Raw genomic sequence first — 15256 nt, 5'->3', positions numbered from 1 at the left:
AAGGAATGGCCCACTCCTTTCCATGGCAAAGCTTTTGAGTAATTTGTCCCTGTAGATTTTGTCTCTGTAATTAATAGAAGTATATAGATAGATATTATTTATTTATTATTTTAATATATTTGTTTGTTTGTTTGTTTTCTGTCTGGAGCTTTTCAGATTTTGAGGCTTTGGGTATTAATGATGCTAACACATTTCCAAAGATTGAGGTTTTCATTATTTCACACTATAGCTCACAAGACCATTCAATTGAAGCTCCTCCGCCTGCGCTACCACCAAAACAGTCTAAAAAGAACAGTGTGAACCAAATTTACCACTCCCAACAAGACCTGGAAAACCACATTAATGAAGGGTTCGATCCTCTGTGGTCTCCTGAAAGGTCCACGGTGAGTCTAATCGCAGTTTTCACTTCTCAGTAGATTTTACAGAACTGACTTTTTTCTGTCGACATTGTGCTTTACCTTTTTTTTTTTATAGATATATATATATATATATATATATATATATATATATATATATAGATTAGAGACTTTCAATTTAAACTAGTACCGTTGTCACCATTTAGATTAGATGCACAAGTACATAAACTTCTGTACCTACGTTCCATAGTCACTAATTAGATTTTTAACTTTGCAAGACCACCTGTTATTCTTCCATTCCAGCCGGGATTCCCCTGGAGAATAACTGTAGAGTCTCTTAGTTACCATTAATAAAGGTGTGTGTGTGTATATATATATATATGGTATATATATATATATATGTGTGTGTGTGTGTGTGTGTATGTATGTATGTATGTGTGTATATATATATATATATATATATATATATATATATATATATATATATATATATATATATATATATATATATATATATATATATATATATATATATATATATATATAGAAACAAAAAGTCTGTGAATCAAATCAGCGCTGAAATGGATACTTATAAAACACCAGTGAAAGGTCCAGTGAGGCAACGCTCATAGGGACAAGTACACCAAAGTCCAATTCTCGGGACTGCAGCTCCTTCTTTAATGAAACCCCGGACTCATGGGGGATAGGGGAGATCTGTTCAAAAAAGAATAAAGGAGGAGCGCTCCATAGTGTAAAACAGTACGATTTATTGAGCAATAATAGCAAGATACCGAGGCATATGACAAGACTCGTACCAAGGATAAAACAGCAGTGGACTGGTTACCACGTGATATATATCAAATAGCCTGGCAAACTCCTACCGCTGTCCGGGGCTCTGAGGTGGACACACGATCTCCCGCTGCAGACGCAGCCTGTCGGACCCACAAGCAGGAACAGACGCAGGATGGAGAGGCACAGGTGAGCAGCGTCACCAAGGCACGCCCTAACGCGTTTCGTCAGGAGACTTCGTCAGAGGGCGTGCCTGGTGACGCAAGGCCGCTCGTATATATGGGGGAAAGCACATTAAGATCCAGCCCCTTGGCGACCAAGTGTCCAATGGATCAAGTACAAGCATCAACGGTTGCCAAGGCAGCATACCGCCCATATAGCATAGCATACAGAATGAACAGGACGGGGTAGATTACAATATAATATAGCAAAAGCACTCTGCCAGAGAATAACGGGACTAATTATGCTACATGAGCAAAACTGGAAACATAATGCAAATCCAAGTACAGTTTGAACACAAATGATACATATCAAAAAACAACAATAAAAAATAATAAAAATGAATGCTTACAAAATAGACATATAATGAAGATTTCTGTGCAATACTTTTATGAATATTTTTATGAATTTTTGTGCAATATTTTTATGATACGCTTTTTTATGTATGTTCTTTTATGTACGTGCTATATATCTTTATGAAATATTTTTATGATATATTCTTTGGAGAAATCTTCATTATATGTCTATTTTGTAAGCATTCATTTTTATTATTTTTTATTGTTGTTTTTTGATATGTATCATTTGTGTTCAAACTGTACTTGGATTTGCATTATGTTTCCAGTTTTGCTCATGTAGCATAATTAGTCCCGTTATTCTCTGGCAGAGTGCTTTTGCTATATTATATTGTAATCTACCCCGTCCTGTTCATTCTGTATGCTATGCTATATGGGCGGTATGCTGCCTTGGCAACCGTTGATGCTTGTACTTGATCCATTGGACACTTGGTCGCCAAGGGGCTGGATCTTAATGTGCTTTCCCCCATATATACGAGCGGCCTTGCGTCACCAGGCACGCCCTCTGACGAAGTCTCCTGACGAAACTCGTTAGGGCGTGCCTTGGTGACGCTGTTGCCGCTGCTCACCTGTGCCTCTCCATCCTGCGTCTGTTCCTGCTTGTGGGTCCGACACGCTGCGTCTGCAGCGGGAGATCGTGTGTCCACCTCAGAGCCCCGGACGGCGGTAGGAGTTTGCCAGGCTATTTGATATATATCACGTGGTAACCAGTCCACTGCTGTTTTATCCTTGGTACGAGTCTTGTCATATGCCTCGGTATCTTGCTATTATTGCTCAATAAATCGTACTGTTTTACACTATGGAGCGCTCCTCCTTTATTCTTTTTTGAATATATATATATATGTCTGCTTTAATGTTAGGGCTACAGTATTGACACATAAGGATGGTTTTGCATCTCACCCATGCACATCAGAATGTATAAAAAGTTATTTTGGACTGCCCTAATTCCCTCATTTATATTTTCACAGCCCAACGGCCTTGTACCTCATGACAATCTTGTATTGATTCGAATGAGGCCAGATGAGAATGGACGGTTTGGCTTTAATGTGAAGGTGAGTTGCCTTGTCTACAGGAAAAGAGAAGAGCAGTAAAAGATGGATGTATGGACAAGGCAATACATGTATTTAGCATAAAGTATATTGCAACCTGTGCCTAAAGTATTAGAACCATAGAGTTCAGGGTCACTGATTATTGACATTACACTATGGATTTTTTTTTAAACTTTCGATTCGCATTGTGTAATTAGACATACTGTAACTAAGTGGAAATGTTATCATATATAGCTTACACTAATCGGTGTTCTTTTCCTACAGGGTGGCTATGATCAGAAAATGCCAGTCATAGTGTCAAGGGTGGCTCCTGGAACTTCGGTATGTGGACTTTGTGTGTTTCTATTTGGGGTCTTTTTCACTGTGCTGGTTCTTTATGTTCAATTTACCAATATCTTGTCATATGTTTATTTCACACAGAAAAATGTTTTGTTTTGTTTTTGTCTGAATATGCTGACATGAGGTTTATATTATTATTATTTTTTTGCGTCTGCCACCAACTTAAATGATCCCTACAGGTGACTAATGGCATCATGTCAATAAGGATTATGAGTATTAAAGGCGCAAAAATAAAGAGTGAGCTGCTCCAAATCAATGAAGGCTTGTACAACCAAAACAAGAATAACAAAGTAATATTGGGGGCGATTTTAACGTAACACCACAACAATCTCTAGATAAATCTAACAATATTACCAGGGATACATCACCGCCAGCTTTAAACATGTTGATGAATTCTCTGGAACTGTTGGTCCCATGGAGACAGAAAAAAGAGTACTCCTCCACAAGGAAGGAGGGTGGGGAAGGTGGCGCTGTGACGTGTGTTGAATCACTAGCAGCTGCTGGTTTGTGTCGGGTTTGTCAGGCCTGAACTGTACAACACTAGAAAAAGAAAAGAGAGTAGCAGCGCTAATAAACAGTTAATTTAAATAACATAAAAATATATATAGTAAGGATTGGACTGATTGTACAATTAAAATCAATACATTTTATTCAATAACATGACCAAAATATGCTGGTACTATGCAAAGAGTTTCTGAGGGGAAATTGGGTCACAATAAGGGACTGTCCATTCCTATTAGGCCTGGGGTCAGGACCGTGTAAAGTGCAAATGCAAACAAATGGGTATGGATTACCGTCCACCTGTAGACAAGGCTGGGGTGTGTAGTTTCTCTCCCTGGGACTCAAGGCCCGAGTTGGTGTTGTGGGCCGAGTCACCGTCCAAAGTAGGGAAAACACCCAGAGTTGGCACTCCCAAGGATGGTGCTGGGGTCCTTTGAGATGGCAAATAGTGTCCACGGTTAGGTAAATCCAAATAGGTCCAAGGCTGGTCTGGAACAGTCCAAAAGATAGGGATAGGCAACTCCTGACGCGTTTCGCAGACTCAGCGGCTTTATCAAAGGTCCGCGTCAGGTGTTGCCTATCCCTACCTTTTGGACTGTTCCAGACCAGCCTTGGACCTATTTGGATTGACCTAACCGTGGAGACTATTTGCCATCTCGAAGGACCCCAGCACCATCCTTGGGAGTGCCAACTCTAGGTGTCTCCCCTACTTTGGACGGTGACTCAGCCCACAACACCAACTCGGGCCTTGAGTCCCAGGGAGAGAAACTACACACCCCAGCCTTGTCAACAGGTGGACGGAAATCCATACCCATTTGTTTGCATTTGCACTGGACCCATGGAGACATCAACATCCAATGGATAAAGAATACACTTTCTATTCTCATCCACAATATACGTCTACTAGAATAGCCTATTGGCTCATTCCAAGTATGTTACTATCAAGAGTAAAATGCTCCAAAATTGAGCCAATAGCTATTTCAGACCACGCCCCTACATGGTTTGAATTAATACTTTCATCCCCTATTGCTCAATCCTATAATTGGAGGTTCCCCACATATCTATCGGAATCCCCTGAGTTTTGCTCAAAAAAGCAGCAACATTTTTTTAATTATGCAGAGGATAATATTCAGCATCTAGATAATATAAATCTATTCTGGGCTGCATCTAAACCTTTAATACGTGGCCACATAATAGCGTATGTAGCAGCTAAACGAAAAACTCTAAACAGCAGATACACAGAGCTTAGTGCGGTGGTATCTTCTGCCTATGTGAGATGTTGGGCAATAATTTACGGGAATCTCAACAAGTATTTCTAGAAACGAAAGCACTATATGATACAGTATATCCACGGAAAAAGCCCAATATTATCTAGTTTTTCAAAAACACAGATATTTCCGTTGGGGAAATAAAGCGGGGAAGTTACTAGCATCAGTGGCTAGAGGAAGACGACCAATAACCCGAATCTCGAAAATCCTCTCAGAGGAAGGTAATCAAGATGGAAGTACAGCAAATATATCAGATTCCTTTTTAAAATACTATACCAATTTATATTCCTCACCTTTGGATCACCCAGCTTTAGGGATGGATTATTTAAGAAGAGCTAAACTTCCCACATTAACAGTTAGAAAGTAATGCATTGATAGAGCAGGTAACAGAAGTAGAACTTTAAATTAAGTATAAAAAAAACTGTCCAAATCTCTCGGTCCAGACGGATTAAATGCAGAATATTATAAGCTATTATTGCCGCACTTAACACCATATCTGCTCAACCTATTTTACTCGATCCTTTCTGGGAACACGCCTCCTTCGGGTTTTAACTAAGCTAGGATCAATGTACTATTAAAGGCAGGAAAAGACCCAAACTATGTAACATCATATAGACCTATTTCATTATTAAATCAGGATCTGAAGATATTAACAACTATCATAGCTCAAAGATTGCAAATAGTCAAAATTACTTCATCCTTCGCAGACAGGTTTTATACAGGGAAGATCATCGGTACATAACACCCACCAGGTGATAGCAGCTTTGACACAGTCACAATCCCTGACTAGAAGTAAATCCCTATTCGTGAGTTGTTCTGCAGACAAAGCCTTTGGCAGAGTTTCCTGGTCACATTTGTTGAGGGTTTTTCATATGCAAAGGCTGGGGGTAGGGTTCATTACCCTATTTTGAAACTTATATGCCTCACCAACCGCCTTCTTAACAATAAACGGTTTAAATACTTCCTATTTGGATTTAGCTTGAGGCACCCAACAGGGTTGCACATTATCCCCTTTATTATTTCATTTAGCAATTGATTCCCTTATCAGATTATTTCATTTACAGTCAGACTGGCAATGCATAAAGGTAAGACGCACAGAACTTAAAGTATCCGCATATGCTGACGATCTCCTTTTGTACTTTGCCAATCCCCAAGAAGCTTTTGCTAACCTAATGTGATTATTCTCTGAATTTGAGCATGTCTCAGGGTTTACAATTAACAAATCTAAAACTAAAGCATTAGCACTAAATAAAAACGCAAAAATTGGATGCTTTAACGATTTCACATTTTTATAGGCAGAACATTCTTTTACTTATCTTGGTCTTATAATAACGGTAGACCCAGCCAATCTCTATCTCGCCAACTACTCCCCCATAATAGCAAAATCATGGCAAGTTCTCCCTTTATAATATATCTGAAGATGCAATCTGATCAAAATGATTTAGTTCCCACGCTTGCTATATATTTTATTCAAATGTTACCATTTTTGATTAACGACTCAGACATAAAGATATTAAATAAAGCTACTAGTAAATTTATATGGGGAGGGAAAAAACCTTGAATATCTATGTTCAAATTAACTCAACAGACTTCATTAGAAGTCATTAATCTCCCATGCATTAAGAGCTACACTCTAGCCGCAAATTTTAGATATGCAATGGATTGGATACATTCAATGGAAAATTATGTAAATTTGGCTCTTGAACAAGCTTTCTGCCTCAACATTCCTTTATCAAGCCTGTTACATATGAGACCATCAAAGTATCCCTTGAATGTATCTAGTAACTTTTTATTAACTACAACATGTGCATCTTGGAGACTCGCTAGGTCTAGATTAGGAATATCTATTTACAAGACGCCATTTCAATCTTTGTTTTTTTTTTTATAATCAACTGATACTTCAAGATGACAGGCTGGTTAAAAGCTATGATAAGGCAGGGTTACGTCTCTTGTTTTATGTTATGGATAAAGAATGCAATGCGATATTGCCTTATCAATTACTATGTGAAAAATATGCTAATATATCTATACCTATGTATGTTTATTTTAAATTAAGAAGTCATGTTATGAGTGTGATGTCTAATACATCGTTCCCAGAAAACACATGCGGCTTAGATGATATGATAAGGCGCACTAGCAATAGACCAAGTAAAACCTCATCATTATACCTCTATATATCAAGAGACCAATATCACCAGAAATAATAAATACAGGTTTGGTAAAATGGGCATACTATACACCGAAACGCAGAATGCAGATGGGTATATCATCTGATTCAGCCTGCTTTAAATGCAGTGTACTGAATGCCGTTATACTACATTGCATGTGGCAATGCCCAGAAGTTAACGCTTTTTGGCTGGAGACTAGTCAGTGTGTATATGGTCTAGATATGGAATACGTGGCTCTATCTCACCAGAATGGGCACTTTGGGATATTACTCAGCCCGCAAATGTCATAGGCCTATCATCAGGACAGAAAATCTTAGCAAAGATATTTGCTGCAACAAGAAAAACAATTTTATGTCAATGGGTTTCAGCTAATACATTAACAATAACATTACTGGAGCCTCGAATCGCCCAGTAATGAAATAAAAATAAAGAAGTTCTTCTCTATATGGTTACCACATGTCAAATCATTACCTTAAATAACAAAAAACTCCCTGAGACAAGCTATCCAAACAACCTCTCGGTATAATACAGAGACACTACGATTAGGCACATACCCATTTTAAAAATATGATTTATATAGGTTTATTAGGGGAATAAAGATACAATGTTCTAGGCTAAGACATAGCAGTATGAGAAAAAGACCAGAACAAGTGAAGAATATACAATTAAGGTAAAAGCATGGAAGTAGGTACTGATTATATAGATATGTAATAGTAAAATAATGCCTATGATGAATTGAAAAATGGCACCAGGAAACGTATAATAGAAATATCTGTCATAATATGTGATCACTCATAAGTTTTTCCAATAACATATATATCACAACGGGTTGTTGTGGATCCCCCTCACCTGACTGTTCCGGAATGGGTTGGTTGGGCAGCGTGAGCGTAGCCGGTCGTATGTATTGCCTTCTCATATGGGGAACACAGGGAAGTTGGCGGGAGTCCCAAATGGAGGCGCGGACTCTAACTGGACAGCGGTTTTCACCAGGGATTCCCACAAGGGAATCTGGACTCCGCTGCCTCTGCCCAGCAGGTCAAGGCCCTCCGAGGGAAGTCTCCCTGAGACCCCTGGTGGTTGAAGATGGTAGAGGTCAGCTACAGGAAGTCAGGTACCAGGTGGAGATCAACTGAAGATGGTGTACGGCTCGTGACGTGACCGGCAACTTAGGATTGCTCACTTGGCTTGTGACGGAAACAAAGGATAACTGAGACAGAACTGGAAGAGACAGACTTTCCCGAACAAGAGCCGACTGGAACCCGGAATGTTCAGGAACTCGAACGAACGTGGGACTCCTGTGGAATGATGCCCCATCCAAGATGGCGGCGCCCATTCCAGGAGCTGGAGAGCTGCCACCCACAGGCAGGCCAGGGAGCGGCGGCAAGGGCACTTGGAGCGTCCGTCTCTCTGTGAGTACAAGACGTGGCACGGGTCCCGGTGGCAGTATATTAAAAAAAAATTAAATACTGGAAACATTTAGATTATTCTCAGAGCGCTATCCATGAACAGTTCCTTTTGGAGTAATGTAACCTTCTTTCTTTCTTCCTTTCTTTTTCTTCAATACATTTTCCCAATGTTATATAAAAAAGAAGAAATGGGTCTATAGGGCTGTTTAAAATAGGACAAACATGGGGTGGATATGTTTCTAGAGTGGGTAGTGAGACATACCACATTCACATCAAAAAAGGTATATTTTTGGGGCCTTCACCAGATCCACAAAATCAAACCCGACAATTTACTGTACGTACTAAAATTGGGTGGGAATAAACACATTTTCTAAAACCACCTTAGGTTTTCAACAAAGCAAGTTCCCAGATGATGCTATAAACACAAAAACATAAATAATAGACCATCTGTATTAGTCCATTAGAGAGTTCTGAACCGGTACCTTGGTGAGTCAAAGCCTTCCGGTGGTCCTTCTTAGTGCAAAGTCCAAATAAAACCAATGCGTTTTGATGTTTTTCAAAGTTCATTATTGGAGCTGCATAAAGATCGAAACACGTTGGTTTTATTTGGACTTTGCACTGAGAAGGACAGCCAAGGCTTTGACTCACCAAGGTAACAGTTCGGAACTCTCTAATGGACTAATCCAGACGGTCCATTATTTATGTGTTTCTGTGTTTATACCATCATCTGGGCCCTTGCTTTGTTGAAAACCTAAGGTGGTTTTAGAAAATGTTTTTATGGATTTTTTTATTTATTTTTTTAACCAAGGATTTATTAAATTAACTTTTACTTGATTCATATCCATCTGTGTTTGGCTGGATAAGAAGGTCAAAGAAACCTTGATGAGTTTTGTCCCCACTTCAGAATTGTGAGTTGGGGTACGCTTTATAGAAAACGTTATGTGTTTATTCCAGCCCACTTTTAAGTGAATGGAAGTACGAATATCGTCATGTTTTTCACTTGGTAGATCTGGTGAAGGCCCCAAAAAGATACCTTTTATAGGTGGTAAACCACACACATTGATGTGGATGTGGTCTGTTTCACTACCCACTCTATAAACATATCCACCCCATATTTTCCCTATTTTAAACAACCCTACACATATATATCCATGTCTTCTTTTTCATATAACATCGGGAGAATTTATTGAAGAAAAAGAAAGGTTACATTACTCCAAAAGGAACTGTTCATGGCTAGCGCTCTGAGAATAATCTAAATCTTTCCAGTATTGCCTAATGGCATCATATCCAACCCCCAGATTATACAATACACCATGTAACATGGGGCCACAAGGTCACAAATTAGGGGTTACGTACCACAAGTCTTGTGAGTGCCGCTTCCTTGGAAATATATATTGATATATTTACAGTTTCTTATATAGCATAGAATAGCAAATTCCATTGTGCTTTATGCGTAAACAGTGATTGAACAAACTGGGAAGGAGGTAGGAGGTCCCTGCTGCAAGCTTACAATCTGTAGAGAAATTGGAGGGAAACACAAGTACACCAAGTTGCAAGTCCAGAAGGGAAGCTATATCATACATAAGTGCCTCTGAGGGTTTTATGCGTGCGGTGCCTACATTTAATAGGCTTGCCTGAAGAGATGAGTTTTCAGGGAATGCTTGATATATATAGAGAGAGATATATAATAAAATAAATAGATGGAGCCGCCGTTGTTCATTGCCATCGCCTGCCAGATCCTCTCCTCTGGCGAGCGCCAGCGATAGGGACTCGCATGTCTCCGCTTCAGGGAGGCAGCCAGGGTGGCAAGGGGGACCGGCAAACGTGGCTGGGACCCGGAGCACGCAAGCATCCTGTGCGTGCGCCCCTGGCGGGGGCTGGCGATACTTTCGCCAGTCCCTGCAAGAACTAGGCCAGCTCCATCTGTACTGTGTGTGTGAGAAAAGTTGCCGCACTCAGGTGCTACCATGGATGAAACGCCAAATGCGTTTCATCCATGGACTTTGTCAGGGGAGTGCGGAGAGGATGGAGTGACGTCCAAGTTTGTGGGGGATCGTGGTAGCAGCTGAGTGCGGAAGTGCGGCAACCTGACGCTGGACGCCGGTTTGACCGTTTATTCTTTGACACCGTATACTGTGATTTTCCCATGTGATGCTGGCAAGCTGTTCATTGAAATCCTTAATGTATGTGAGCTTTTATTTCAAGTAAAGTGTTTACTATTTGGCTCATGGTGCGCACTTTTCATCTTTTTTCGAAAATAAATATATATATACATATACATCTTGGCTTTTTTTCTCAATTTGTCACAACATGTAAAACACGGCTTAGCTGTTTTTCCAAATGTAGCAACTAGATAGAGTCTAAAAAATTTCTGAAGCAGTAGAACTTGTATAAAGTGATAGATTAGAGAAGCAAATTTTTTGAAAAATCACAAAGCGGGACTTTTGCAGAGTCCAAGGTGTGCCATATTGCACCATACATGGTGCAGTAAAACCAAGATGTACTTGGCCACATCTGTATATATATATATATATATATATATAATATATATATTATAGCCCAGTGTCCGTTAGTCTCTGAAATGCTGCCATCTGCTGGAAGAGAGTGAAACTTCATCTCTTTCTCACACATGTACAAACACAAGGTAGCAGACTAGCTTTTGAAGGTTTTGCTCGTATTTGAGCTCTATACACCACCACAATGGATTTGAAATTAATCAAACAAGATGTGCTTTAACTGCAGACTTTCAGCTTTAATTTGAGGGTATTTACATCGAAATCAGGTGAACGTTGTAGAATTTACAACGGTTTCTATATGTGTCTACCACTTTTTACGGGACCAAAAGTAATGGGACAAACTACAATCCTAAATCAAACTTTCACTTTTTAATACTTTGTTGCAAATCCTTTGCAGTCAATTACAGCCTGAAGTCTGGAATGCATAGACATCACCAGACGCTGGGTTTCATCCCTAGTGATTAGGGATGCCAATCCCGGGGCATTTTTTTCAATCCCGGGATTCGGGATTGAAAAATGCTCGATCCCGGGATTCCCGGGATCCCGGGATTGGCCTCCCTAATAAAAAAAACGGGCAATCCCAGATGTCAATATAAATTGCTGCACCCCGCACATCATCCCCGTGCCCATAGTCTCTGCCTTGTCACTTACGGCGGCAGTGGCGGTGACAGGGCACAGGCAGCATCTATCTCCGGCGGAAGGCAGGGGGCATAACAGCGGGCGTCTGTCCGGGTCAGCACGACAGGCAGAGCAGCGGCCGGGCTGCGCAGCGTGACGTGATGTCAGTTGTCACGCTGCGCAGCCTGGGCGCCGTCGGCACAGCGCACTGTCCCTCACAACTCCCGACAGCAGCACCGGGGGTAATGAACAGTCAGCCAGGCAGTGTCTGAGCCATACTCTGGTGCTCAGCGCTGCCCGGCTTTAAGCAAAAACAAATGGGGTTGCTAATCCCGGAATCCCGGGATTGAAATCTTCAATCCCGGGATTTAAATCCCGGAGATTTTAGGCCGGGATCCCGCTGATCCCGATCCCGGGATTGGCCTCCCTACTAGTGATGCTCTGCCAGGCCTATACTCTCGATGTGGAAAAATGGAGTTTACAACAGGAGTGCGTGATTAAAATACAGTGCAGCTATGTTCCAAATACGGAGAAAGCTGTGACACGAACGGCCATCTTGTTTCCGCGCGTAATATGCTGATATCCGGCAACTGTGTTCCACGAATAATGGGTACTTGTGTAGTTTCACGGCGCCAGCATGGTGCCGTGCTACTTCCGGGTGTACGCTCGCCACGAAATATGTCCAAAAAAGTAACTTAACTCCATGCCAACATGGATAGTTCATACCTCCACTATCCATGTTGGCATGGAGTTGATTTTAAATAGCGTGGCGAGCGTAGCGTAGCGAGCCACTGAGGGACTCAGATGCGCGGCGCCATGCTGGCGCCGTGAAACTACACAAGTACCGAATAATGTTCCAGAACTGTAAAGGCTTTTTAAAATGTTGTTTGGCAATCTCTAATCTGGTCTTCCTGTTTTTGAAGATCTCCAATGGTTTACATCTTATGGTGAACCCTCTATACTCTTGTGAAGTTTTCTCTTGGTTGTTGACTTTGACACATATACACCTACTTCCTGGAGAGTTTTCTTGATCTGGCCAACTGTTGTGAAGGTTTTTTTTTTCACCAGGGAAGTAATTCTTCTGTCATTCACCACAGTTGTTTTCTGAGGTCTGCCGGTGTTGCTGAGCTCTCCGGTGCATTCTTTCTTTTTAAGAATGTTCCAAACAGTTGATTTGGCCACACCTAATGTTTTTGCTATCTGATTTTTATTTAATTTTTTTGTTTTACATTTTTCAGCCAAATGATGGCTTGCTTCTCTGATAGTGACAGCTCTTGGATCTCCTATTGGGAGTCGACAGCAACAGAAACCAAATGCAATGTCACACCTAGAATCAACTCCAGACATTTTACCTGCTTAATTAATGATGAAATAATGAGGCAATAGCCCACACCTGTCCATGAAATAGCTTTTGAGTCGATTGTGCCATTACTTTTGGTCCCTTAAAAAGTGGGAGGTACATATAGAAACGGTTGTAATTCCTACACCGTTCACCTAATTTGGATGTAAATACCCTCAAATTAAAGTTGAAAGTCTGGAGTTAAAGCACATCTTGTTTGGTTCATTTCAAATCCATTGTTGTGGTGTAAAGCAGAAACAGGATAAACTTTCTGATTTTCCCATGAAAACAGGTAAACAGCTACATCCTACTTAAATCTATAAATATAACTGTATGTTATTTAGACATTTGTAGGTCTGATGTGTATCATTTATCCCCCAATATAGGCAGATTTGTGTGTCCCCCGTCTTAATGAAGGAGATCAGGTTGTACTGATCAATGGACGGGACATTTCGGAGCACACTCACGATCAAGTTGTCATGTTTATAAAGGCAAGTTGTGAGAGGCACTCGGGGGAGCTGGTTCTACTAGTGCGACCGAATGGTGAGTGTGCGATAATGTGACAAAAGGGGCTGTAGTCTTATTGATTTAACTACACTTTAGTATAGGCATTTAACAATCATTTGAAATAGAAACTACACCCTCTGTTTAAATGGGATACATACTGTATGGTGACCAGCAATGGGGATGTCAGTGATCACAAAACAGATGCCGGCTTCCCAAAGGAGAAAATCCCAAGTATTCTTAACCTCCTCCTGCCACCCTAACCTGCCCCGGCATACCTATGTTTAGTATCCTGGCAGTTGGGATTTCGGCGTCCTCGTATATGTTGGGAAGCCATCGTCCGTATTGGGAACGTCGGCAGCCTGACTGCAATTTCAATATCGGGACACCAGTGACTATCATTTCATTCTCAATAGTTCTAAGATTAATTTCATGTGAAACATAACAGGTTTTACTTTGTCATTATTTCAGACTTGTCGAAATTCAATAATGGTCCCATTTTTTCTAAAGCACCATCTCATTTTTCCATTGCGAGCATCTTTTTCTACACAATCCTCTTACTGACCCACCATATGATTTAAATTTGGTCTTTCACTATGCCACTCTTCCATAAAGAGCAGCTCTCATGTCTGCACCATCTTCGTCAATAACAAATGTCAATATCATTTGTCCTTTTTCTACTACAGTGTTGTTGTTGAGTATTTTTGTGATGGTGCAATCATAAACTTTTTGACAGTATCAAAACCTTAAACAATTACCATTTTAAAGAGGCATGTAGTTTACAGGATATAGGACCTCATTCTAGTTACCGAGTGCCACCCATGCGTTCACAGGTGGGGAGCGATTCGGCGGGGCTGCTTGGTAAGATCACAATATTTGGGTGAATTTGTAAGGGTACACACTTATCTGCTCCATTTGTATGAGAGCTGATTGAAAACTGATGGGGACTGCCTCTTTTTTTTTTCTGATCCATGGTTTGAGGTGGCAATGCTTTGCTTGTTGTTGTGAAGCTCATGCATCGATGTGTCTGAACCTGCGGTTGGATTGCTGTAGTTTCAATTGTTTGGTCACAGCAAGTGGAAGATTTTTAGATGTTTCGTCACAGCAGATGAGTAAGATGTCTGAGAGATTACTAAATAGATGTGAGATGGAATTTTGTGTTACATCTGGAAAAAGCGGAAATGAAACTCATGAAATGTTACCGCAGGCATATGGTGAAGAAACAATAAGCCATGCTGCAGTATATAAATGGTGGAAGCACTTCAAAGAGGGTAATAGGCTAGTGAATGACTAAGTGTGGTTACAGATGTCAATATTACCAAAACTGCAGAGTTGTTCAAAAGGACATACGGTTAACTTTACACAAAGACGAGTTGAATCGTGCAAGAACACAGTCCGAATGTTGGAGAGGATACCCAATTTCCTGACATCGATTGTGATGTGTGACAAATCGTCATGGATTTGTCATTATGATCCAGAATCCAAACAATCCAGTATATGGAAACATGCAAATTTGCCTCCACCCTCCGAATTTGTGATTTGTTTGTCATGTAAAGTTATGCTGTGTCTCATTTTCACTTTTTCCAAATTTAACCCAAAATTAATTTAACCAACTATGACGTGAGCCCCAGGAACTTACAAATAAATTGTATCAAATAATATGTAACAATCCTGGATAACCTTTTGACACAGTGACTGCCAAAACTTGATACAGTAACACATTCTTTATCTACACTGACAGCCATCGTGCCATATTAATAAAGCAACCATATAAGGCAGGGGTTCCCAATCTTTTTCAAATCACGGCACCCTAGAGTATCAGAATTTTTCC

At 40.5% G+C, this 15256-nt stretch overlaps 1 protein-coding gene across 1 annotated transcript in view; it reads left to right on the top strand.

Moving 5' to 3' along the window:
* Positions 1-15256, top strand: part of PTPN4 (protein tyrosine phosphatase non-receptor type 4) — a 154300-nt gene that overhangs the window by 113783 nt on the left and 25261 nt on the right. Inside the window, exons 16-19 of the mRNA XM_083153651.1 lie at positions 230-383; positions 2686-2769; positions 3031-3087; positions 13308-13464. Of these exons, the coding sequence (XP_083009777.1) occupies positions 230-383; positions 2686-2769; positions 3031-3087; positions 13308-13464 (452 nt within the window). The remainder of the gene's footprint in view (positions 1-229; positions 384-2685; positions 2770-3030; positions 3088-13307; positions 13465-15256) is intronic.

Source organism: Crinia signifera, chromosome 7 (genome assembly GCF_055691185.1).
Source record: "Crinia signifera chromosome 7, ASM5569118v1, whole genome shotgun sequence".
In the NCBI taxonomy this organism is placed as follows: Eukaryota; Metazoa; Chordata; class Amphibia; order Anura; family Myobatrachidae; genus Crinia; species Crinia signifera.
Note: the sequence above shows the minus strand (reverse complement) of the source record. Positions and strands in the feature narration are given on the sequence as shown.